At 35.4% G+C, this 26,424-nt stretch overlaps 3 protein-coding genes across 3 annotated transcripts in view; all 3 read right to left on the bottom strand.

The window, feature by feature from the left end:
* The window catches only part of ndrg3b (ndrg family member 3b), a 1,230,027-nt gene that overhangs the window by 1,082,367 nt on the left and 121,236 nt on the right, over positions 1 to 26,424 (bottom strand). The window lies entirely within an intron of this gene.
* Positions 1 to 26,424, bottom strand: part of id1 (inhibitor of DNA binding 1, HLH protein) — a 739,503-nt gene that overhangs the window by 679,837 nt on the left and 33,242 nt on the right. The gene's annotated exons all lie outside the window — the stretch shown is intronic.
* Positions 1 to 26,424, bottom strand: sla2b (Src like adaptor 2b). Its single transcript, XM_051932928.1, has 8 exons — positions 26,131 to 26,424; positions 18,615 to 18,740; positions 13,021 to 13,120; positions 11,239 to 11,322; positions 10,514 to 10,617; positions 6,832 to 6,981; positions 3,705 to 3,837; positions 1 to 1,161 (listed from the first exon to the last, which is right to left on the bottom strand). The coding sequence occupies exons 2-8, from the start codon at positions 18,706 to 18,708 to the stop codon at positions 1,035 to 1,037; spliced, it is 792 nt and encodes a 263-aa protein (XP_051788888.1). The 5' UTR covers positions 18,709 to 18,740; positions 26,131 to 26,424; the 3' UTR covers positions 1 to 1,034.

The raw sequence follows: 26,424 nt of genomic DNA, 5'->3' as shown, positions 1-26,424 counted from the left end.
TTTTAATTGAAATAATTTATATTTACAGTTATTTACATATAGTATAGCACAATAGACTGCACATATGTACAAGCAGCCAAAATGAATATTCTTTATTAAAGAGTTCTTTTCAGTGCCAGGACAAAATGTGTATACCACAAGATCTTGGTAGTTTTGCAGTTTATAGAGATGGACTTCTATAGTAGAGCAGCTTTAAGGCCACAGGTGCATGGCCATGCTTCCCTGGGATGAGCATAGATTAAACCAAGAATACTCCATGAACCTGAAGTATAAAATGGGTGATCACCTGGATTTTCATGAGTGCATGCATTTTGCTTTCGTCATTTGCATGCAAATTACAATTTAATGAATACTAATCTTCTTTCATTAAAACCTAATCTCTTTGGTATACCACCAGATAGTAAGCATGCCAAGTATCTTCTCTTTAGCTGCTACCATTAACAGTGTCTTTGTACAGTTGAAGAATGTTCAGTCAACTTTCCAATTTATCATCCCATTAAAAACTGACAAAGAAGGATTAGCATTGTTCTGAGCAATCATTTAAAAACACCCTCTTGATTTGTATTAACAATATGAACAAAAACCTGCTGTACTTGGAGGATATACTGTCAGTCCTTGCCATGAGGGCTGTTAACACCTGGATATTTTCAAAGTTACAGTGAACCACATAACTGATGTCGTTTCAAGACCACCTATTGCATGCAGGGTCTCCGTTCAAAAGATGTCACTAAAACTGGGTCGTAAACTAATATTCACACTGGATCCATTTTTTCTTCTTTTTTTTTTAATTTAAATATTTTAAATGGTAACCAAATTGATGACCCATATGTTTGTAGTTGTGACTGCAATGGTCTCTGGAGAAAAACAAATTGTGCTGCAGGGTGTGAAGACATTTGCATTTAAAGCACACTGCTGCCTTATGTATCTTTAAACACAATGAGAGCACTCCAAGTTGGGAACATCAAGTGAGAGATAACTTGCAAGTTTTCCTTTTACATATCCCAAGAGCATTGGTGGTCTGTCAGTCCCACTGGTTAGCTAAATTCTGTGGCAGATCCCAATTCCTCCGTCATGAACAGGTAAGAATTAATTGCTTCACGGAGGCCTTCACTCAATAGGGTATCATCTGAGTTTTCTTTATCTTTGCTAAATAACATGGAGCTGCAAAAAAGTAGACAGAGATAAGTAAGTGAAAAGTCTGCCAAGCATGCCAATGTAGCTTTCATTCATGTTAATAATAAAGTGCTGGGAGATTCTTTAGCACTTTTTACAAAGGGTTAAGTCTAAGAAGTTATACTGAATGGTAAATAAGAGCAAAACTTGGACAATTTTAATCAAATTCTTCATTGTTACCCGACTGCATCAAAAACCTAAAAAACAATATTTAGAAATGTATGCATACACATTTCCATGCATGAGGTTTTCATTTTCAGCATCTGGTTTGTTTATGTTAATATTGCATTTAATTATGTGTATAATTTTAACTGGAATGTGGTTTGTTAAATGAATGTACACTGGCAAAGGATAGCCTGAATTGGATTAAACAATGTAATATTTTGGTATAAAATATTCTGTTATATTTAACTGATATTAAACACTGGTATAACAATATAAAATAGGCAGTTGAGCTTCATACCTCCATGCCCCCTCATTCGGTTAGTTGACAAATCTGAATAATTGGCCATGCACCATTTACAGTAAGGACTTGATTTTTAGTTCCCAAAGTGGTATTATTTCAGCAGGACCGTTTAGACAAAGACCTCAGAAAGCAATGCCTTTCTCAATCAAATATTTGTCAATCTGCAGTTTACTAGGCCATTTCCATCAACATATTGTATTACTGATGAACTGTGCTACAGTACACACGTGGAAACAATAAGTATTAAACTATCACCCTAGATTGTAGTTTGTCCAAGCTGTTCAATATTCCACTCCCTTCCCATTACTACTTTGTCTTATACCAGCAGAGATGTGTATGTGCTTCAAAATGAAGACACCCGTATTACTCAGTAATTCTTCTTATGTTGCTCAGTGTCTGCTGAAAAAGGGTATTGATGAAGGAAAGAAGAATGGAATGTAATAAAAGACTCTGCAGTAATATGAAGCCAAAATCTGTCACTGGAAATACTAGACGTCCACCAAAGGCAATATCCTTCAAAAATAATGGGCAAATAAAAATGAAATGGGCATTTCTTGTTTTTTTGTTTTTTTTTTAAATTGATGAAGTCACCCTTGACAAGTGGCTAGTTGTGTTTATCCCGACATATTCTCTTTGAGGATCTTATTGGTGTGCCCAGCTGAGCAGCCCCCACTTTGTGATCCTCTTAAAGTGTAGCTTTTCACACTCTCACAGGTGACATGTAACTATTCATTTTAGTCTATTAAAAGATTTACAAACTTGCTTTCATGAAAAAGAGTAAATAATCTCCTGGATGTTCCACTTTCACTAATATGCAAATATAATAAAGTGTTCATTTGGCGTCAGTACTACTGCTTTAATTGTTCTTTTTACTTGTCTTTATGAAAATACTTTGTCTATCTGCCACACCTTCCATCTGAAATAAGGAATATGGCTAATGTTCAGACTAAAACCAAATTTTTATGTTAATTTAAAGTTTTCCCAGTAACAAAAATGCAAAACTAAGTGTTGGCTAGTTTTTCTAACTCTGAATAAAGCATGAATTTTGTCGAAGGAGACACCTTCAGGTGTTTTTTTTCCCCCTCATAGAGAATATTTGAAATTGGGCAAGGTTTCATGAAAATGTAAAAGTATGTAGTCAGTTGAGTTTGCATGTTCTCCCCGTGTCTGCGTGGGTTTCCTCCGGGTGCTCCGGTTTCCTCCCACAATCCAAAGACATGCAGGTTAGGTGGATTGGAAATTCTAAATTGACCCTAGTGTGTGCTTGGTGTGTGGGTGTGTTTGTGTGTGTCCTGCGGTGGGTTGGCACCCTGCCCAGGATTGGTTCCTGCCTTGTGCCCTGTGTTGGCTGGAATTGGCTCCAGCAGACCCCCGTGACCCTGTGTTCGGATTCAGCGGGTTGGAAAATGGATGGATGGATGTAGTCCGTTTCAATAACTGTGAAAGTGTTTAGTAAGATAAACATACACGTAAAAGTAATTCATAACCTTATTTTTAGTTCCCCATTTTAAATTTTGTGTGAGACTTTCTGTTTCTGCTTTTTTCTTGCAAAAATATTTTAGTTAAATGCCACCTGCCAAAAATAAATGTATAACAAGCCGCAGTGGTCGAGTAGCCACCACTGGAACCATTCTTTGTTCAGAGCACTGAGGACTTTTTTTTTTACTATCTGTTTTTTACAGTGAAAATAAAAGTGTCCTTCAGTTACACCAGGAAAGTATGAAGGGCTTTCTTTATACTGTCATCACAGGATTACTACTCCATTTGTGAAACTGTATGTCTTGAATGGAAGGGTGTGTGAAACAGGTTAAGTACTCATCACTGCTGCAACTTACAGACGGTGCTGTGTGTGCTACATTCATTTCAGAATGCTCTCTTGCATTTCGTCTTTCGTGCATGGAGACTGTCTGGGATATACTCCAGAAATATGTTTTATTTCCCCATACTAAACTGCAATATGCCAATGTTATGTTTTTTTGTACTTGAACAAATAACATTCTTTCACCATTTTTTAATTTGAATAACTATTTTCATGTTGTGGTCATGCATGGAGGAGTTTACTTACCTGTCAACCTCTTTCCAGTTGATAGTTGGCTTCCTGACAATGACAGGCTCTGGAACATTCTGCACAGGTACATTGTTTGAACCCTGAATGTAACATGGCTCAGTCAAAGTACAGCAAATGCCTTCTTTCATTTCTGAAATTAAAGAAGAAAATTAGCTGGTTCGGCTTTGACATTTACATAATTCTTTCTAAGCAGCACTAACAACTAGAGACTTCAAGTTCTAAGCTATTTTCAAGTTGTGTTTTTGATTCAAGGCCAGACAACACTAAACTGTGACTTTTTTTAAAAAAAAAAGTAGTTTGTCTGAGCACAATGTGTCAAAATGTTTATTAATAGGCCCTTTGAAAGTTCTTTTATTACAAGCTGTTTATATCAGCAGTTATTTCTTTGAAGTGTGAAGTACCTATAGAGCAGATATACAACATATTTTAATTAAGCACACCATGGTGATGTTCTTGCAGCAGATAACCTACAACGACATGCATGAAAATGCATTGACATAGCCACAGATGAGTGAACACCTTGGCACCTTCTTCCTTTGCTTGTGTCTAGGGCTTTTAAAAACAAATTAAGTGTGGTAAATGAAGATGATGTTATTTTAGAAGAATTAAGTAGATAGGACTGCCGAGCTTTGTTGGGCTGTTCTTGTCTTGACTGATCTAATGTCCAGAAAAAAGAAAACATCTAGGAACAGTCTGGCCCAGCAGCACAAATCAAGTCTACTGTATGTTAAAAGTAATTGTTTGGTTGTCGTGTGGCATCCACTGTGCAGTTACAAAGTTAATATGACAATTCCTTGTGTATTGTGCAGCCCTGCACCCAACCACTATTCTCCATTACTGAGCCTTTCATCATTTTCTGATGGAACTTCTCCATTTTTCTATAAAACTCTCATGTAAAGGTTTACTCAAAGCACAAAGGTCTGTATTTAAATATTCAATACATGTAGTTGGAGAATGGTGACACGTTTAATGTTGGTTAGCACATGCAAGTAAGAATTTCACTGTAGTCTGTGCAAGTGGCAATAATGGTCATATAAATCTGTGCTGAATATAGTAGGTTTTTAAATGAAAAAGCATGGTATTTTAAAAATGATCCATCACTAGTTTATTTTATCAGTCTTAAATACAGTGGGGCAGAATAAGTAACAGACATATCAGGTTAGAGATATCAGCAACCATATATATGGTATAACTGTACCTTAGTTAAGCAGGTAGCTGCAGTTGATTTGTGGTGTTGCTTATGAGTGACATGGAAAAATTACTTGATTTAAAAATGTTTCCAAATCAAAAGTCTATGATATAATACTTGCCTACAAGACTGATATTTTTTATTTTTTCTCTTTAAATAGAATGACACAAAGTCTGGAATTAATAATGGAAAATAAATATGTACTTAAATGTCACATGTATCCATCCTCTTTTGCACAGGACCAAAGTAGAGTTGCTAGTTAACCTTAGATGTATTTTTTGGGTTGTGGGAGAAAAAAAGGAGTTGCCCGTACACAGGAAGAATGTGCAAAAGCTACAATTGAAACTTAGAGCTGTGGAGTTGGGAGGTAGAAGTACTAAACACAGAGTCAATATGCTGCCTCAACTGTATAAACAGTTTTTAACAACCTTTTACCAGATTTGACCATTTTCACCACATCATCTGTGTGGGATATAAATCTTCATGATGTACATTTCACCTGTACTCCTTTCAGTACATGTGGCTGTCATTTTCTTTGTTGTTATGCTGATGCCATGTAAGGGCTCTATCAGTGGCTGATTAGTTGTGGCAGCACCTAAATCTCTGGTTTGAAAGACTGCTGCAGTTTGCAATAATGCATGCTTGTACCTCATATCAATATTCGATTGGTCAGTTGAGGTGGTGGAGACATAATTTGCTAGCATGAATGTAATTACTTTTTTTTTTTTTTGGTTGAGTAGCTGGTGTCTGTCTGATTGCTGTTTTTGTCCAAGTGAAGCAAGTAGCCATTGCTGATGTATGGTGTCATTTATGCATGATGTGCTGCGATGCTTACTTTAATTATTTTGATTATGTCAGCATACTTTATTGTATCCCCCCCTCACCCAAACACCTTACTAATAAATGATGTCTTTGTTTCTGCACTAATTGTTTAAATAAGTCATGTCATTGGTAGATGTCGACCTGGTAACAAAAGTAGATGAATGTGTTTATGACATTTGTGTACTGATCTTTGAAGCACTTGATCTGCATGTACTAGTTCTCAGATTAATTGTTTTTTTTCTGTTATTCCTTCTTCGTTTTGTTTTTTTTAGTTCAGAACTGTTAATTAGGCTGAGGAGAGCAATAAGATAAGAGCACACAGAACATGCAAGATGTCTCTTCTTGCCATGGAGTCAAAAGATGACGGCTTTAGCTCAAACATTTATTAATACACATACTGGTATATTGAGGTTGGGAGCATGTGCTAATAATGCATTGCCACACCCACCACACAGTGAACCACCTGGATTGGCACCCGAGTGAAGCGGGTGACACCTCTGCATCATACTGGAACAGTGTGAAGTTTTTTATGGTGGCTGGAGTGACAATCCTGCCACCACCGCCCAAGTTTTCCCTGTAAGATGAAGGACCTGCTTGCAGGACTGGATGGAGATTAATATCAAACTTGGGACAAAGCAGTTGCAGGTTATGGGACCAACGTTTACGTTTTCAGGATTCAAACCGGAAAACTTCCAATTGCCAGCACAGATCCCTAGCCTCAGAGCCACCACTCCACCCCATATACAGTATATGCTATACATCATTAAAACCATTCAAAGTGTTATTTTTATGGATGTTTAGAATTACAGCTTAATCTTCTATACTTTTCAAAATTTATAAATGTTTATGTAACAACCGGCTTCTAAGTCCACAAACACTATAGAACAACAATTCTCGACACATCATGTCATATTACAGTATGCACATACAATAGTACAAGTGAGGGTATTGTTTTTATTCATTAGCCTTTATTAGCACATACAACCCAATAAGTATCTACTTTCTGCATAAATTCATATTAATTTAAATTCATGTTTTAAATTATCTTAATGTGACCTGTTTACAAAATATTTCTAAGAAGTTGTAGCCCTTACTGTATTGTGAGTTACTCACCACCGTAGAAGTCCACCATATCCTTCAAAGAGGGGAAAGTGAGCCTTGGTGAAATGTAATACCAGCCATTGTCCAGCTTGTTAATCTTATAGTGTTTAACAGTGTCTGTGAAAACATTATTTGTCCTTCTCACAGATAATGAATAAGCCCCTTAAAAAGGAAACACATGAAAATGATTATAGTCTAGTCAGAACTGAATCTGTAAAAACCTTTTACAATATAAAACATTTGCATATGTACAGTTGATCACAAGGGGAACCTTTCTGGTCTGTAGGGATGAAGAGGGTCAGCTCCGCTCTTAGCGTGTTTTCATCCAGGCACTTCCACTTTAAGACTTAAATAAATTAGCCTATTAATGATTGTCACCCCAGTTCACATCAAAGGTCTAACATCCCATCAAAGCAGAGGAGAGACGATTAGTGTTCTAAACTCGTGTCAAGCTTACATGTCAACAGGTGATGGCAATGGACTCCCATTACTGAGTAGACAGTGCGAGGTGTAGGGAGTCTGAAAATCCAAACAACATGCCACTCTGTTCTGTACACATGACAATAATACTACAATGTAGTCTAATAAAGTGGATATTTAGTGTAAGGTGCCAAATAAAAGGATACAAGGACTTGTGTGTGTGTGTGTGTGTGTGTGTGTTTTTATGCGTATGTGTGTGTGCACACGTCAAATGTGGTTTTTTTTACAAGCTAAAGATATTTTTTTAACTTGTAGCTACCCGTGCTGTGGTCACAGGCTAAACAGGCGGTTGACTATATTTTTTTCTATAACTGCTTTGTCGGTTAATCAATGTGGTCATAGCTATGATTTTTTATGCAGTATAAATAAAAACAAGAAATGAACATGTACCAGTGAAGTATTTATTTGTGCTTTCGGATGATAGCAAGGAGGCAAGTATAATCTGTAGTATACACAATCTATGATTTGTATTTAGAGAATTTTATTTTTGAGCTAACACAAGTCTTACAGGAAGGAAATGAGCTAACAAAGGACTGCCTTTTCCATTGTGTTCTAGATAAAATTTAAAAGAGAGAAAAAAAAATAAAGAAAACGAAACCATTCTGCAAGTAGGTAGAGGCCACAAGAAAAAAAAAAAAAAAACAACTGTCACCCTCTTAACTGCTTGGATTACTGTTTGATGCCTCCTAAACCTTACTTTAAACTTTTGATAACTTTCAACTTCTGGCACCCTGATCAGATGTGACTTTCTTCACGTAGTATTGGAATATTTCTGAAGGGTTTGGTCAGATTCATAGTTGAAAAGTTCTTAATGCGAAAAGCACTGATTGTTCCCTAAAAGCATAAAAGTTTTATAAAAGACAAAAAGAAAAGCAGGAACTCTAAAAGAGAGTTGTAACTTGTGCACAAAAAAAATCAAATGTAAGTTATGGATATGAATGAGTTTAGCAAGATGGAAGACATTGGTGCCACTTGTTCCTTTTACTGATTCCCTTCTATAGAATGCTTGCTTTTAGTTTTTTTATTTTTTAATATATCACTTTTTTATGCTTTGCACAACAGGTGTTTCTTTCACTTTCTTTGATATTCACCTATATAACTCTTTTTTCGAATGGATGGCAGTTTTCTCATTTTGCTCAACAGTACTTTGATCTTAACACAGGATGAATTTCCAAGAGGGGTAAACGCGTCTTTTCTTTCTTAAGAAACATAATTGTTTTAAAGTGCTCAAAATCATAATGACACTTTTTTTAATAAGTATTTTATTGAATCTGTTGTTAATTTTTTTTTAATATTTTGGTTTGGTAACCCAAGCATTAAGAATATAAACTGTTTTAACAAAATTATAAAAATGGGCAGTACAATTATTGGCTTGCAGCACACCTCTGCCACTTAGATGTATCACAAACAGGTTAGAAAGAAGGCCAACTCAATTCAGTCAGACAAGAGCAAGCCTCTTTTGTTCTAAATTTCAGATGTTACATTTTGAATTCTGTTTCTTGTAGGGATACTGTTGAATTCTGAATTATGTTGTGTACTATTGAAGGTAATTATTCTGTAATTTAGAGTGTGTGTACTTGTAATAACAATGGTTGTCATTTGCTTTGTTTTGATTTATTTTTCGTTATGTCTCTGTAGCGGTGCCTTAGGTTATGTACTTTCTTGCTGCAAAATAAAAATATTCCTCTGGGAAAATAAGTCTGCCTAACCAAACTATGGTAAGTGCTACATCTGGCTGGATTATCAAACAAGACAAATACTGCTTTATATACTTTAGCATAGACCTAATGGAAGCAGTACACATTTTCATACAGTGTGAGAACCCGAATTGTTTGTTGTGTTACACTCACAAAATTACTTATTTTTCACTATTGTGAGAAAACTGCAAAAATTATTATTTTTTTTTTTTTTACAAATTAAACATTTTCATTACTTATATTAAATTACACCACCTCTTCTTAGCCTTTTGTAAAACCTTATCGGCACGTCTACTAAACCACCGCAGAAACAAAACCATTATCAAGCAAATCTTATGTCTGCAGCAAAAGTTAAATGTTCACTTTTTAGGCAACATATGTTAGAAGAAAACCAGATAACACACTTTTAAGAATGCTTTGAAATAAATTTCATGTATCAGGAGGCGTCAGCATGATCTGGAGATTGTACTGTAAGTAACATCAAGCTTTGCAGCTTTCTTAATCTGTCTCCTGTCTATAACTGTACTGCGCAAACACCACAAACTCCCACCTTTATGCATTCACAACGTAATAAAAAATATATCTCATGACTTTTTAATTAATATTTCAGTTTACTGACTACTTTGAAATGATCACGCTGATAGTAAACTCAACTTCTGCTTATTTTCATTAGCATACTAAAGTTTAAAGTCTGACAAAGTTGCTCAATCAGAATGATTAGGATTATGGGATTTAGTTAATACTTGTAACCTATGCTTATTTAACCATAGATGATCTGGTATTTCTTTCTCTCACGTTGCTTTCATTCAATATTTGGGCTTCAGTTATAACCTTTAAAACTTTACAGATACTGTACTGTAGTACCTAAGGACCCCTTAAAAGGATTATTTTCTTTCTTTTACAGCTTGTTGCATTCTACATGGAAGCTAACCTGTAATGCCCATCCCAACGATTTATTTCTCTTTGTTTTCATGATTTTATTTTTATCTGTCTATATTACTGTATGTAATACTACAAATATTGCCATCAGTCTCTATCAAAACCTAGGACACAAATTGTCCAAGGTACACTGCTAATGGGCTCACCTGTTGAGCTAATCAGTATTTTATTTTAGTTTCTCACACATACAATCCAATATTTTTCAGATACGGTGTATCTTACAGTTTAGATACAAACTGATTAAGTGACTTAGCCGGGTCGTATGAGGCAGAACTGAGGTTTTAAATGTGCAGCTTTTATTTTTACAAGTATCTAAATCAGTTTGTCGGGTTCCTTTTTTTTTGTTTTTTGTTTAAGGTGTTCCACCACTTAATCGGCAGGAATAAATATGTTTGCTTCAGAGATCAATAGCGGCCTTACCTTTCTTTTTAATTTTCTGAGACCTTGGGACACCTAAACTCTATTTTAAATTTACTGGTATCCCAGAACTTAACATAACCAAGAGAAAAATCTGGAGACTGAACTAGATTCACTCAAAAAACAAAACAGTAAGCTTTGACAGCATTCATGATTCTTACCTTTTCGAGTTTGGCTCTGTCGAACCAGGAAGGAGCCAGCCTGGTTAGGTGGCAGGAGTAGCAGCTCCTCTGCCTTCTGGCGACTGATGCCTTCATAAAGCCATCTGTAGCAGGAAAATGTTTGTGTGAAAATCAAGCAAAAGTAGACAACATGCCTTGATGAATGAGATCAAAAAATAAAGGAGTATTTAAAGAGTATTTAATTTTCACAACCCCCAACAACTGTTAACTTTACTTCATTATGTCTAGTGTGGAACATGTCGTCTTAGAATTATTGTGTATTTTTTTTTTTGTTCTTACACCACTATAAAAATAACAGTGATTACATTTGTCTCAGTGTGTCAATTTTTCAGTTTACTTTAACTAATCAGACTTGCATATGCCAGACAGAAGGATTTTTTCCTGCATAGGAACTCAGCCCATATGAGTATACACATAAACAGAGCAAACAGTAAAGTCATTTAATGATCATAGTGAACCTGAGGGCATGTGCTTGAATTGAGGAAATCCAAAAAAAAAAAAGGGAACCAATACACATAATTGCAAATTGCTCTTATTTATTCATTTCAATCCAAATGAATCATCATTGTTTAGTTTCCAGAGATTTAGCAGTAGTGTAGCACCTTCTCCAAGGTTTCCACTTTTTAAAAACCTACTGATGAGGTAGTACTTGGGGAATCACACACTTGAGTGACCACACATTTTCTGCTCCTTTGATGACCTACCTGTGAAAAATCTTAGCTGCATATGTGTTGGGAATGTAACCCTCTTTGCCAGAAGCTGAACGCACTCTCCACCACTCTCCTTCCCTGTAAAAAGAAATAATTTTTTTTTGTATATCACCATATTAATCTTATGATTTTGAAAACCACCTGTAGTCAACTTTGCAGTTATTCCTGTTGCATATATAAAAGAAAAAGAAGCAACATTCTATTATGGATCCTCAACCCATGCTACTCAGAAGGCTTTGAAATCATATGTTTTATTTTTCTTAGATAGAAGTAAATAACCACACCATGTAATTATTTAGAATCTTCCATATCAATCCATCAATTGAGTTCAGTGTGCTCAGTTAATGGCAACAAAACTATAAAGAGGTGATTGAGAAAGTGGTTTCATCCTAGTACTTTTTAAAAGCTACTAAGGGTTCTGCTTCAACTTTGTGACTTGGTAGTTTGTTCCAAAATTCCACAACCCTGTACCCTGGTTGAAAGCACTTCCCATTCATTTTTGAATACAGGATTCTTGATTTAACTGAAATAATTTTGCAGGATCCTTGATGTCCTTGACAATCCTGCATATTGTCATCTATGCTCAGTACTAAAAGGTCAGAAGAGACCTTACGCTTTAGTGAAGTGAAGACATTTTTACACAGTACTCAAGATGGAGTCTCTGTCTTGGAATCCTGCCCCACCCCAACCCCTAATGAGAAAATATTCTGCAGTTTGTATTATGTGTCATAAATTTGTGCACTTTGCTTGGTGGCTAATGTTGAAGTACTGAAGTATTAACCTTAATTTTAGTATAAATCAGTTGTGAAGGCCAGGGAACTTGTACAAACGAATAAACAAGTGTTTTCTTTCTTTCTTTCTTTCTTTCTTTCTTTCTTTCTTTCTTTCTTTCTGAGTCTAGAAGTTAAATGAATATAATGACATAATTACAGTAACAGGGCAGGAATGGGAAGCCAGTCCATTGCTGGGTCCACTAATGCACACAGTTTAGAACGTCCAGTCAGTCTAACATGGTATTAGGATGGGGAGAGGATAACCAGAACACCTGGAGAATATCTTACACAAACATGAGGAGAACGTGTGAACATCACACAGGCAGAGACGATGTTAAGATCCCCCAGACCTTATCAGGCAAACCAGCTAATGCACTATGCCACTCTTCTGATCTATTCATTAATGCAAACTTTAAAAAACATCAGTTATTAAACTGTGAAAGATATGAAGAGACAGATATTTGAAGACGTTCTAATCCCAGCAGCTTTTAAAGATAGTTGTTGTAGGCTTGTCAAGGATTTTCTGCCATATATAGACTGACACAGAAGGAAATGTTACAGTATGAATAATCGTCCTTTTCATGTACAGTGTTTGAATTTGTATATACTGTACTGTATAGATGAAGGCAGAGCATTGAAATGTGGAACACAGGAAAGGAGTAAAGAAACACTGAAAGAATTACTTTCGTTGTCCCTCTTTGGAGGAGCGTTCTTTTTTTATTTTCTTGAAATATCTGACATCTAGGAAGTAACCATAATTATGAAAGTGGTCAACATGATGACCATGAAGAAGTAATTGGGAATGATTTTATAACAGTGAGGAAAGTTATGAAACTGGCAGTAACCGGTTGTAAGTGAAAATTAAACTCTTAAGTTTAAAACCGAAAGACTGTGTTACAATTTTAAAAACAAGCCATTAATGAATCCAGAAATTTGCATATTCATTACACAGTTAATCTGAACACCCCAGGAAAAACAACACAACCTGAAACCATGGACTTACTCTGCGAGAATTGTGACTGTCTGTCCCACGCGGATGGTGGGCTCCACTGCATCACCTGATGGGTAATCGTAGAGCGCCACGACGACGCACTTGTTCATGGCTACGAAAAGAAGCAAACAAACCACAGTTAAAACCAAATCCAGCCTTTCCCAGATGTGAGTAGTGATTTGCTCAGTAACTAGTATGCCAAACATGTAAACTGGAGAACTGCAAAATTAGATGCTAAGAGAAGAAAAGCAGTTCTCTTGTTGCTGGTGTATGTGTTTCACCACTACACCGACCATTGACATGTCTGACATATAATATGTGAAAAGGATGTGAGTAATTGTGCAATACTCTGTGCCAGTACATCTGTACACTGATTTACTTGGTTAGAGTGAAAATGTTATTTGTGGCATGATTGTGTTTGCTATAAAATGCGCCCACTGATGGGTGTAGGTGTATAAATTAAATGTTGATTCATAGAGAGCCTGCCGTTTGACCCAGAGAAAACAGGGGAATAAAACAATTCGTAAATGAAAAAAAAAATCAAATCTCAGTATAAATGCAAATCATTGCTTTCTGTCCAGTTAATATAGGCCATAATAAAGCCTTTTCTTCAGTTTTTATATTTTTACAAATCAGTGGTTGCATCGATTACGGGTGTGATTAAATATGCAGGTTTATAACAGTAAGGTGTTGCTGTTTGTTAGTAAACTGTATTGTAAGATTTTTTTTTTGTTTGTCTAAAGAAACAATAAATAAATTTCTAAAACAGAAAAAATGGTTTGGACTGTTGCTTTTGCTTTTCTTTTTTAAGTTGTATATCTATAATTAGATGATTTTTTCACTTAAGGTGTCTAAAAGTTTGTGACCACATTGGTATGGAAAATGTTTATACCCTATAGAATAGGTGTAGTCCTTAGACTTTTATAGCAACTTTTTTGAAAAGCAAATTTAGTCAAAAGCACACTGGGGAATACCATTTTTTTCACTGTGTAGTATCATTTTTTTTCCTCCTTTCTTTTTTAAGCACATCACTCTGGCTGTAGGTGTGTGTAACTGTAACCCTAAAGGGGAGACACCTTAAGCAGGGTTACTCCCTTCTTGGTGCCCAGTACTGTCACAAAAAACACAAGCTCTCCCACAACCCTGAACTGAATAAGTGGGCAGCAAATAATAGAATGATGGATATTTACTTAAACTTTGATCTGTTCTCCAGTATGGTTTAAACGGTCTCTTTGCAACGTAGCTGTTGTTGAAAGTATTTTATTTTGAGTCATGAATGTAACTGAGACTAAGACCTTCATTGATTTATTGTTCTGAACCTGTATATTCCATTTCAGGGTCACATCTCAGCACCACTCGCCAAAAGCTTGACACAAACATTCACACCTGACATATCTAGAGTATCCTGTCAGCAAAAGCAATTTGAACATCCCAGAAAACTGGAGTATTTGAGAGAAAATCAGTGTGATGGGCAAATTCTGCAAACATTGTGCTGGGCTTGGAGCTGAACTAAGAACTCAGAAGGTGTGTAAGGACTACCTTGCCTAATATGAAACTTTATATATTGTTCATTTTCAGATATACAGTACTGTAGACTTAAATGATTGTTGCTTTCTTAGATTTTAAAAGAAAAAATATAGTAGAATCCATTTAGTATTAAGAGAACAAATGTGGGCAGAGCAAGCAGTATAGTGTTTTCCACCAAATAACCCTAACATTTATATAGCATTTTTCATATTCATAAATCAGGAGTGGTCTCCCCTAGACTTTCTCATATACTCAGATATGGGGATGGATATTTGAGGAGTAAACTGCAAGACAATGTTTATATTTTATATTATATATATTAAAGAACCATCAACAACAAATCAAATCAAATTAATAATATATTGAACAATGATTATAAAAGTAAAGTTGAATAAATCGGACTCTGCAGCTGCATGAGTAAAAGGTAAAGTACCACTTCCCGTTAACGGAAATAGCCCAAAACTTGATAGAAATTTACGTTTTGTACCTAATACTTGTATGCAAAATTTGGTTGACCTAAATGAAGCGTACAGTATTTAAGTTATCATGTTGACACACACAGACAGAATTCCAAAAATGGTATTTTCGGACTCGGACGTCTAAAACATTGAGATTCATCAAAATCTCGAAATGGAATTTTTGGAGGATTCCAATACTTTCCCTGTACTTTGCATACAAGAAAGTAAAAAGGAATACACATAGACTGTTACCATTTTAGTAATTAGACTTACTAAGAAAAGTATACATGCAGAAAATATTTATAAAGTGAAAATATATCTGAAGAAATCCTGTGTTGGTGGAAAAAGTGTAAGATACTTAAAAATATTGTATTTTGCAGGGAAGTGTATATAGCATAACATGTCCTCCAAAGGACTGGCATTCTATACTTCAGAAGTTCCTGTCTTGGATGAGGATTTGCTTTCCTAAAGTATAAGTAATGCATGTGATGTAACTGTCTAGACCAGGGGTTCTCAAACTCAGTCCTAAAGACTCCATGAGGCTGCAGATTTTTGTTTAGCAGACTAGTCTAGTTAAGTTAACGGAGCTGGGACTTCTCATTTTCTATCTTTTGCATTCAGTATTGAAATTATAAACTTCTAAAATCAGTACATTTTCATTAGAATGTTCCCAGTGTTTATGTAATTTATGTGGCAATTAATGTAATTTTTTTAAGCTTGTTTTTTAAGATTTTTTGCTTTTATTATGATTCTCATTCTGCTTTTATAGGTGTTCTGTTTATTTAACCCATTATTTTGCTAATGAGCACTTTAGTGGGTCTTAATGCTGAAGATGCTGCAGCTTTGCAGTGTCATCTGAATGGGAGTCTGCCTTGCTCGTTATTTGTCATTTTTAGGATACTATAACGGGAGAAAACTAAATAGAAAAAGGCAGATTAATAGGAAAACACTAAAAAAAGAGTTTATTGTTCAAATAATGTTTGAATAATATCCTTGGAAATAAAAAAAAAAAGTCTAAGAAACAAGAATGACCTGATATGGCATAATGAATAAAAACTATCAAGCAATAAATTAAATAGAATCTGTTACTGGCAAGGATTGGCTTCTAATTAAGCAATTGGGTCGCAGCAAAACCCTGCAGCCACTATGGCCTTCCAGGACTGACTATGCAGACAGAATTAAAAAAGAGAATATTATACATTCAAAGAGAACTTTTTGTTTTTATTTTGAAAATATGTCTGTTTCAAGTACCGTTGTATTTGTGTTGTGTTATTTTACAGTTGTATCATTTTTAAATTCACCTTTGCTAGTAGTATTTGCTCCTAGATATGCCTTATCACCAGTAATTTTGAAATATGCATCTCTCTTTACATTAAACTTTCAATCCACCTTTGTCATTACAGAGTAGTGGGGAGCTGATGTCTTTCCCTGCAACATGGGGCAAAATGCAGAAACCAGCCGTGCTCATGTTGCCAGTCTATCACAGGGCACACTCCAGTATTCAGTCATACTAGACCAGTATCTGTGTGACTGTTAGTCTAGCATACATTGGATTTAGAAGTACAAAACACATACAAATACTAACATCATACAGGGACCAGCCCAGGAACTGAACCCAGGTCTTTAGGGTTATGAAGCAGCACCTCTAATTATTTCACCATGTTGCTACCCAAACCATTTTCAAGAAATAGATAATTTAATAAAATGTTATGATGTGTAATATGAAAAGATGAAATTAGCAGATTGTTCTGCTAAATCTCGGTGTAAATTTTAGTTTATTGACACTGAATCAGGAAGTAGTCTATTTGAAGGTTTTTGTTTGACATTTTGTTGCAGACTTATCTTTAAGTTTAATTGTAGCAAAAATGTTCACCACACAATAGCTTTAACACTGTTTTTTTTTTTTTTAATATAATTGGGTATTTTCATATAACTTGTTTGGTTTTCTTGCTTAAGTCAGCATGGAAGACATTTGCTGAACAATTTTTTATATTTACGTCTTTTAAAGCAAAAGTGGCCACTGTACATAATCAGTGAAGGGACCAAAAGCACTGGAAAGTATTGGAAAAATGTTTTAGGTCATCACCCTCAGTTTATTCACACCAGGTTAACCAACAGGTACAAAGATAAATACTTACATACTCTGTGGTGTTTCTTTATTACTATTTAACTAACTAATGCTATTTCTTTGTCACTTTATCCTTTGAGAATTTTTATTGTTTCCTAATTTTCCTTCTACACCTCACAGTCATGTATGTTAAGTTAAAGCACAAATCTAAATTCGTTTGAAATGAGGGAGTGTGGATGTTTGTATGTGTGTGCCTTGTGATGGACTGGTGTCCTCTTCTGAGCTGTTTTCTGTCTATGACCCAGAAAATGTTATTAATGAGGTTCTGAAAATGGATAAATAAACATTTATTCTAATCATATAGTTTACAAGTATGAGGCAGCAGCAGACAAAAGGGCATGAAGCACTCACATTGTCATCTGACTGTTTTATTCTTCCTATCCCATACCTATGTAACAGATGCCAATTTCTTCCTAGCTGTAACGGATAGGCTATAACTAAAACCTGAACCTGAATATGGAGCAGTAGATCATTAATACTTGTATGCCACATTTTGTTTTTGAATGTTTGCATTCAAGTGCTGGCTATACTTGTGACCTAACCACAAGCCGCTGTCCTTGACTGGTGCCTACAGCTTAAGCACACACACAAAGTGTTCTCTTCATGATTTTTACACAATCTATTTAGTACTTATATAATGTGTATGTCTATAAAAAAAAACAAATACTGCAGAATATACATATGTTCTGTTCTAGTGTTTCTCAATTTAGGGTTAGGCTTAGAAATTCCTGGGTGTTTTTGTGCAAAAACACACACCAACAATTGTACAGTACCATTTCATTGAAAAGGAAGTTTAGAATCGGAATCATGTGTGATGAGTCATAAAGTACCTAAGAAGGAGATCAAAAAGACATTTTGTACAGAATAATTATGCCCTGCTGCATAAAATAAGTCCCCTAAACCTTTTTGTCTTGTGTCCCTTTGAAAGAGTACCAATAGACCATCTCTGTGTGATGGTATCCTGCTGTATATGTGGCTACTTTTTTTTTTTTAACCAAATACATATCTAAATTCTTTTGTATGACACATTGCTTTCAATGTGTGAAAGGTACTTCTCTGCTGCACATATTGTTTTTGATTTTAACATAAAGCTGTTTGTATTTCTTAGTAGTCACGAAATACACTCCTAAAGATATATATATACACTCCTAAAGATACATATATATATATATATATATAGTGGAGCAAGAATAAATTATTTACACTTCAGTGCTGTACAACACTAACACAGTGGCTGACGTTTTAAGATGAATGTTTTTTGGTTAAACTAACAGCCCACTCCCTTTGCAAAATAGCCATCTAAGCAGATAAAATTAAACCTGAGATATTGAGTGTGATAACGGATGCAGCAGGCTTGTTCTTTACATCTTGCGTCTTGTAAAAAAAAAAAATGACAGTATTTTATGTTTTGCTATATTTTTTTTTTTTTGATTCATCAGTGAAAACAACTTGGGGTGCAAAAACAGTATCTTAAAAGGACTGTCCATTCTTACCTGTAAGTGGCTGAGGTCTCTCAAATACTTCTGGTTGAATGGAAGTAAACTGCAATGAAGAACTCCGTCTACTCTTACTGGGATGACTTCCCATTTCAGTCTTAGTCTGATTTTTTTTTCTCAAACCTGTTTTCAGAAACATAAAATAAGTAAGAAAAACTTGTTTAGTTAGATTACAATGTTACTTACCCATTTTGGGTTATTTACTGGGGTTATGTGGTATAATTTCTTAATCCTTCATCACATTGTTAATGAAGACAGGTAGAAGACTGGCCAGTGCATGGTATGTTCTACTGTCTTAGTAGTCAATTTTAATAAGAATTTGTGCTTTTGGGTTATATAAATGCTTCCTTTAATGCACTCTGTCTGTCCTGAGCTAGAAAGTTCATCCATCCATCCATTTTCCAACTTGCTTAATCAGGTCAAGGTAATATGGAGTTGGTGACTATGCCAGTAATTACTGAGACACGTACAGCTTTACTTGGTTTACATTATTTTTTTTTCTGTACTGATATGAATTATCTTAGATGGAATCTTTTTGGAAAACTAGTAGGTTATATAAGGAAAGACGGGCAGCTGCAGCACTCAGCACAAAGCTCCATCCTGTCTCAGGCCACACTCATGAGAACACCCATTTTCATAATTATACTGAGCCATTTTAAAGAGACCAGTTAACCTAATTTGGATGTCTTTGGTTTGTAGGATAAAAATTCACACATACTGGAAGAATGTACAAGTTGCACAGCAAAGAATGAGAACTTAAAAAGTATCCTATTACATTATAGTACAGCACCCCCTTTATAAACACAGCCTTTGTCTGCCCCAAAACAAAGATTTACTGTTTAGTAATTATGGAATTAACTAATGTTCTGAGAATGACATCTTTCATTTGTGCAGTTTTTGGCAGAGTATGCATTTCACTCCTATCACAATGTGTGATGAAGCATGATTTCCTGTTCAGAGGTTTGAGCCCAAGTACATAATTACACAGAACACTGAAGTAAAGCTCTAAACACGTGAGATCTATTGCTACCTTGATTACTGTTTGCATTGATTTTGCATGTGTCCCCTACTTTCTTTGACATTCTTCCAGGTTACTGCAGTGCTCTTCCATATTACAGTTAGGTATATCTTGGATTAATTGGCGAAAAGTCAGTGAGTGTTCCCTACACTCATAAAAGGTAAGTTCCAGTATTACAACTGATGCTGCTATGTTCTGTTTTTTTCTGCCCTTACATTAGATCAGTGTTTCCCAAACTCAGACCTTGGGGACCCCCTGTGGCTGCAAGTTTTTGTTCCAACAAAATTCTGTTTTTATTGGATGCCTAGCCTAATTAAGTGAGTCATTATTTCCCAGTTTCTGTGTTTTGGGGTCAATGTAGAAATTACAAGTTTGGTAATTATTTATTACAATATCCTTAACGATTAAATGGGAATAATGTAGTTTTTTTTTAACTTGTTAATAGTTTTTACATTGTGATTTTTATTGTTTTTCCAGGTATCCTGGTTATGTAATTCATTATTTACTAATTCTGAAGTAGCTGCAGCTTTAATTATCCCAGGTGTCTGCTCTGCTTGTTGTTAATTGTCACTATTAGGGAGAAATGAAGGAGGCAAACTACACTGAAGAAGGGGTTAATAATAGGAAAACAACAAAAGAGAGTTAAGCATTTAAAGCTTTAGAAAAAAATAGAAATGCCTTATAAATGTAAAAACCATACTACTGTGTTTTTTCTGAATGCAGAATAAGAGAATAATTAGACTAATTAAATGAGATCAGTTGTTATTATGTCTATTTGTGAATCTGATTGGAACATAAACCTGCGGCCACAGGCGGGACCCCAGGACTGTGTTTGGGGACCACTGTATTAGATGAATAATGTGTTCATGCACTGGGGGTAATAAAAACAAAAACCTTAAAACTCACCACATTATATCACGGATCGATACCCTACACTTGACTTTCTGTTAATTTACTTCTATCTGCTTGTTTTCATAGAAGTGTTTTGTTTTTTTTGTTTTTTTACAGTTGTTTTACAGATGGCTTTATGTAACTCGCAACTAGTTGTGATGGAAGTACAATTTATTTTATCATCAGAAAGGTTAGGACATGACCATGTCATGCACAATGGTGAATTCATTCTCCCAATTTTTTTTTTGTTCAGAATTGTTTTCTTAATTCACTCTGTATTGACCCCACTGTGGACCATTACTTTATTTCCCATTGTGCTATTGTTCCCTAATACTTAACAAAAAGGGGGACTAAAATCATGGTAAAACAGTAATGCTGTAATTGTCATTTACAATACATATTAAAAGCTAAGGTTATACACAGACCTTTGCTAAATGACACAGAAAAATAAATCATACATTCTAGCAAATTTCCCGCTCTGCAGACAGGGCAGGGAGAGCTAAATCTGACCATTATGATAAAGCATTATCTTTTAGACATTGATCTGCGCTCAGTTATGAAAGAGTGTTCCCAAAGATTGGTTTGGAAATCTTTGCTCTAGACAATACTCATGATACAGTCATTGCTTTTAGAATTTAAACTTAGTAAAAATTCCAAATTAAATTATCTTGCAAGCTAGTCTCAAACTTTTCACCTACTCAATTATATATGCTGATAATTTGTGTAGGTTTTTAGGTCAAAGATCGTCTCTTGCTGAAGATTTCAGTATTTATAGAACAGCAGTTATGATCAGAGAAGCACGGTCACTCTGAACATTGGCTGCAGAACAGTAAGAAGGCTGACCCCAATATTGGCTTACCTTACGTTTTTATATGCTAAGCTGTGGAAGTTTGGTAGATCATCAAATGTATTTACACACACAGTTAATGTAAATACATAATTTTTTATGTTATGTATACAAGTGAAGTAATTAATTCCATCCATCCATTATCCAACCCGCTATATCCTAACTACAGGGTCACGGGGGTCTGCTGGAGCCAATCCCAGCCAACACAGGGAGCAAGGCAGGAAACAAACCCCGGGCAGGGCAAAGTAATTAATTATCTTTGCTAATTAATATTTAGATTGTTTAGTGGAAGTAAGGATTTGCTGTATGTTCACAGAGCTGATGCAGTGTCAGTGTCAACTTAGCATCTGTGAGTTTCGTTTTACATGAGTTGCTGCTCTATATTATATAACATTTTGCAATTTAAGTATACATGGTGGGATGCACCTTGAGATTGAAAATGAGTGTTTATGGTCTGCCAAGTGATGAAAGTTACTATTACTACAGTTTACGAATCTTTGACACAAGTTCAAAGCAAACATTAATCATACCCAGTGAATAGTGTGCATATTCATTCTCTTTTCAGAAAGAAAGAAAGAAAGAAAGAAAACGAATAGACAAACATTATTTGTCCCCAGGGGGACAATTGGCTTTTGTTTAGCAATATAAGAAAAAATGTTCCTTTTTAGTCAAAGACTTAAGACAAATCTGGATAACATGCTGCAGATTTTGGAAGTCGAATTTATACCAATGTGTTACCAGAAATGGTCTTGGGCAGAAAATATAATGGACCAAAATGCAGTGGCTGTTTGAATAAATTTTTGTCTTGTTTCTCAATATGCACATTGTTGGCTTTTGCATATATTTTATGTACCGAAAGGTTTTGTATTACTACCATTACAAATGAAAATGTTGCTTGTACTGTTAGGTGTACTTGTATACATACACACTTTATACATTACAAGTGTGTACAGGTACAAAATGCGCCTATTCATCCAGTGCACGTGGCTGCGTTTTCTATGACACAGTTGCATGGAGCTAGAGTTTATTCCATCAACATCAGGCACAAGGTATGAAACAACCCTGGGTGGATGATATGACAATATACAGGACCTTCTATTTTTACACGACTTGCAAAACATCATAATATTTGATGTTTTATACACTGCCTGGCCAAAAAAAAAGTCGCCACCTGGATTTAACTAAGCAAATAGGTACGAGCCTCCTATTGGATAATTACTGCATGGGTGATTATCTTTCAACTGGCAATAAGTTATTTAACCCCAACTGGTGCAATGAGTTGCTTCTCATTTCTTAAACAACCATGTCGAAAGACACATCTCGTGGAAAAGATGTTAGTCTGTTTGAGAAGGGTCAAATCATTGGCTTGCATCAAGCCAAGAAAACATCTAAGGAGATTGCAGAAACTACTAAAATTGGGTTAAGAATTGTCCAACGCATTATTAAAAACTGGAAGGATAGTGGGGACCCATCGTCTTCGAGGAAGAAATGTGGCCGGAAAAAAATCCTGAATGATTGTGATCGGCGATCACTTAAACGTTTGGTGAAATCAAATCGAAGAAAAACAACAGTAGAACTCAGGTCTATGTTTAATAGTGAAAGTAAGAGCATTTCCACATGCACAATGTGAAGGGAACTCAAGGGATTGGGACTGAACAGCTGTGTAGCCGTAAGAAAACCACTAATCAGTGAGGCAAACCGGAAAAAAAGGCTTCAATTTGCTAGGGAGCATAAAGATTGGACTCTGGAGCAATGGAAGAAGGTCATGTGGTCTGATGAGTCCAGATTTACCCTGTTCCAGAGTGATGGGCGCATCAGGGTAAGAAGAGAGGCAGATGAAGTGATTCACCCATCATGCAAGATCTTGGTGAAAAATTAATGCAACACTGGATGGAACTAAATCTTGTGACATTGCAGAAGCTTATCGAAACAATGCAACAGCGAATGCGTGCCGTAATCAAAGCTAAAGGCGGTCCAACGAAATATTAGAGTGTGTAACCTTTTTTTTTGGTGGCGACTTTTTTTTTGGCCAGGCAGTTATATTTGCATATAAATTAATTTTGGTGTTTGTGCATTTTTATTTCAGAAATGGTCCATAAACAGCAAATTAAATGAAATAATGGATGTGCATACAAACATTTTTAGAAATAGTGTTAATTCAGAGAAGTGCTTTTTGTTTTATGTAATTTTGTCTTACCTGGTGCATGTAATTTTCACATGTATTGTCCTTTTATTCATTCTTCTTTATCTATTTTTGTTCCCTTTTTATAGAGCACTGGCACACTAAAATTTCCAGTTTAAGAGAAGTAGTATAGTATATGAAGTCTTGAATTTTCTAAATATTCTTTTGAAAGTGGCTTTTAAAGCTGCTCACAACTGACAAAATGATATGCATTTATGATGTATCACATAAGATGAAAAGTTAAAGCTCAATAAACATTTTTCATAGCCTGATAAGATATACATTTTTCTGATATTCTTTATCTTTCACGTACAGTATCGGAGTCCGCTCTCAAACCCCAGCAAATTTCTAGAATTTTCTCAGCTTTGTAAAGGATGTGAACTTACCATGGTTTTAAAGTGTTTTCTGAAGAAGAAAAAAAAGTTTTCCAACCACAGATATAAGAAGTAAAAGCAGCTGAAACAAGGGGGAGGCTAGAGGCCCTCTCTGGCTCTGCAATGGGCTCGCTAAGAACAAAAGAACTTCTCTTAGGATGTGTTTTTGTTTCTTTAGTGACTTGTGTGTGTTTTGTTGATCTGTGTCTAAGGAAGCTTTTCTGCTTTCTTACGAAGTTTTCAAATTTTTATCTTGTGGGTCAGTAAACCTTCTGACATGGAGCAAGAATGATAATTTGCACGATCTTAATTATTTTTAACTGCTTTTTCAGTTCCACAATTTTGGTCATTGGCAAAAAAAGCCAGTGAAGTATCTTATATTTCAAATTATAAAGCAGACACTTTTGGTTGTTCAGCCTCTCACAGAAACATTGTATAAATGCTAACACTGATTTTTGGGGGGTACACTTCATAAGCTCATTTACATGCTCTCTGCTTATTTTTTCTTTAGTTTAGCCCACTTTACTGCCATAACACCAATAAGTGCATCAATACAAACATACTTTATAAGGGCAACAGTAGACATCATTCTTTAGTAGCTCACAAGAAAGACATTTTACAAAAACACTTAGTAATGAAAATCATGCGGAAAACTTTGTCACCCTTGTTGTTAAAATGTATTTATCGCATAGTATTATTAGGGTAGCCTGTATGCTTTTCTGTACATCATTATTAAACTGGTATTTATTGCTTATTGCACCTTTCACAAAGCACACCATTAGAAAAAAAGCACACACACAGTAAAAGTAATATTGTATAATAATCATGATTATGATGCTGTCGTGAGAGGAGTCAATGGGAATGTGCATGGGTTTGCCCTGCAATGGAGGATTTGTTCTTGCTTAACACATGATGTTGCCAGAACAGACTAATTCCAGCAGTCCTTTAATAAAAAACAGTTTTAGAAAACGGACAGAAAAATATTCTGAAAAGCCTACAACAGTAAAGATGGACTAATATGTCAAAAGATTAGTAAAACAGTACAGTAGCATCAGTATAGTATGACAATGAAAATCAGATCATAACATGCTTTCACGAGTGGTCACGAATGCAAGCTAGTGAAGTGAGCTTTTAGGTGCAGATCAAATGCTAACACTGACGGACCTAGTGTGCGAGAGTACATGATACGCAAGCAGCATCACACTTAATAAAGTGTCTGAAATGGGGAGAACAGTCACTAGATCTCAGATGTGTGGCACACAGTAAACAAAGACAATAATTCAATAGGCGTATTTGAATTATTGGCTATGTAATTTACTTTAGGCATGCCAGCAGAGAAGTCAGTGAAGCACGTCAAGCACAGTCAAGAGTACGAACTTCTCAAAATGTGAAGCATCTCTTATTTAGATAAGAAACTACCACAAAAATCCAAAATGGTTTAAATGATCAGTGGATGGACAGGTCAGATTTCCCGTTCTAGCCTTTCTGTATATAATATGCAAGTTAACATTTCACAGTTATTAAAATGTTAAATTCTTAGTATCAAATTCTTTTCCTTGAAAGTTAGGGTTTCTTCATTAAAAAACTATTGAAAAGTATAAGAAAATAATTCTTTAATGCAGGTGCAGTTTCTGCAGCAGGTGTATATACTTGCATCTGTCTATACACAAATCTCCAATATGCTGTTTTCATAAAAGTTTCTGAAATTAAGCTTTTACTATGACCGAATCAAAACTGATCACTTGTAAAATACTGTTTGACTGATTCTCCCTACAATACATGTAAATATATGCTGGAAATAACATAAAAAGGTTAGATGTCCTGAGGTGGTTATTATTGGCTAATTCAGGCAATGCAACAAAGGCAGAAAAATGTCTCAATTAACAATCATTTTGCTCTTTAAAATTGAACTTTGTGCACTACATGCGTGAATCAATTTTCTATTGTATATTTTGTTTTAGTTTTATTAGGACAGCACTTCTTCATATCTTGTCAAAAACTGACTGTCAGCTGAAAAAAAAGGCTGAGTTCTGAATCCTGCAGACCTGCCAAGATTTTTCTGATTCATTTTTTTATATTTTAAGTCTAAGATGAAACAACTCAATTCTGCATTGTTTACTGGAACATTTCTAATTTTCATCTTTAATCTGCATAGTTAAAAAGGTGCTTCATAAAATCAAAATCAGGCTCTTTGTACATACCTAGGTGTTGCCCCTATTGCTTCTTAGCATTGGTCCACGGTAAAGCCCAGACACATTTCGGGATGTATCAACAGTGTAGTATGTCTCCTATCTGTGAAGCAATTGTTGCTCTCTCTCTCTCTCTCTCTCTCTCTTGCTGGCTGTTGCTCTCTTTGTGTAAGCTGCACTTTATGAACACTCCTCTGCCTTGTTCCTGTTCGGCACAGTTTGCAGGTGTTATTGACGTCAAGCCAGAATGTAAGGCCTGTACTGAGCAGGGAACAACCTGTCAGAGCCACTGCTGTTGTGCGTCTT

The sequence above is a fragment of the Erpetoichthys calabaricus genome, chromosome 10 (genome assembly GCF_900747795.2).
Source record: "Erpetoichthys calabaricus chromosome 10, fErpCal1.3, whole genome shotgun sequence".
Classification (NCBI taxonomy): Eukaryota; Metazoa; Chordata; class Cladistia; order Polypteriformes; family Polypteridae; genus Erpetoichthys; species Erpetoichthys calabaricus.
Note: the sequence above shows the minus strand (reverse complement) of the source record. Positions and strands in the feature narration are given on the sequence as shown.

Bases quoted from the DNA above. Each gene is read 5' to 3' on its own strand.
- sla2b (XM_051932928.1), bottom strand. From the start codon at position 18,708: ATGGGAAGTCATCCCAGTAAGAGTAGACGGAGTTCTTCATTGCAGTTT. The intron at 11,323-13,020 runs GTAAGTCCATGG...TTCTTTTTACAG, and splicing joins ACAGTCACAATTCTCGCAGA to GGAAGGAGAGTGGTGGAGAG. The intron at 6,982-10,513 runs GTAAGAATCATG...TTCCTTTTTAAG, and splicing joins ACAGAGCCAAACTCGAAAAG to GGGCTTATTCATTATCTGTG.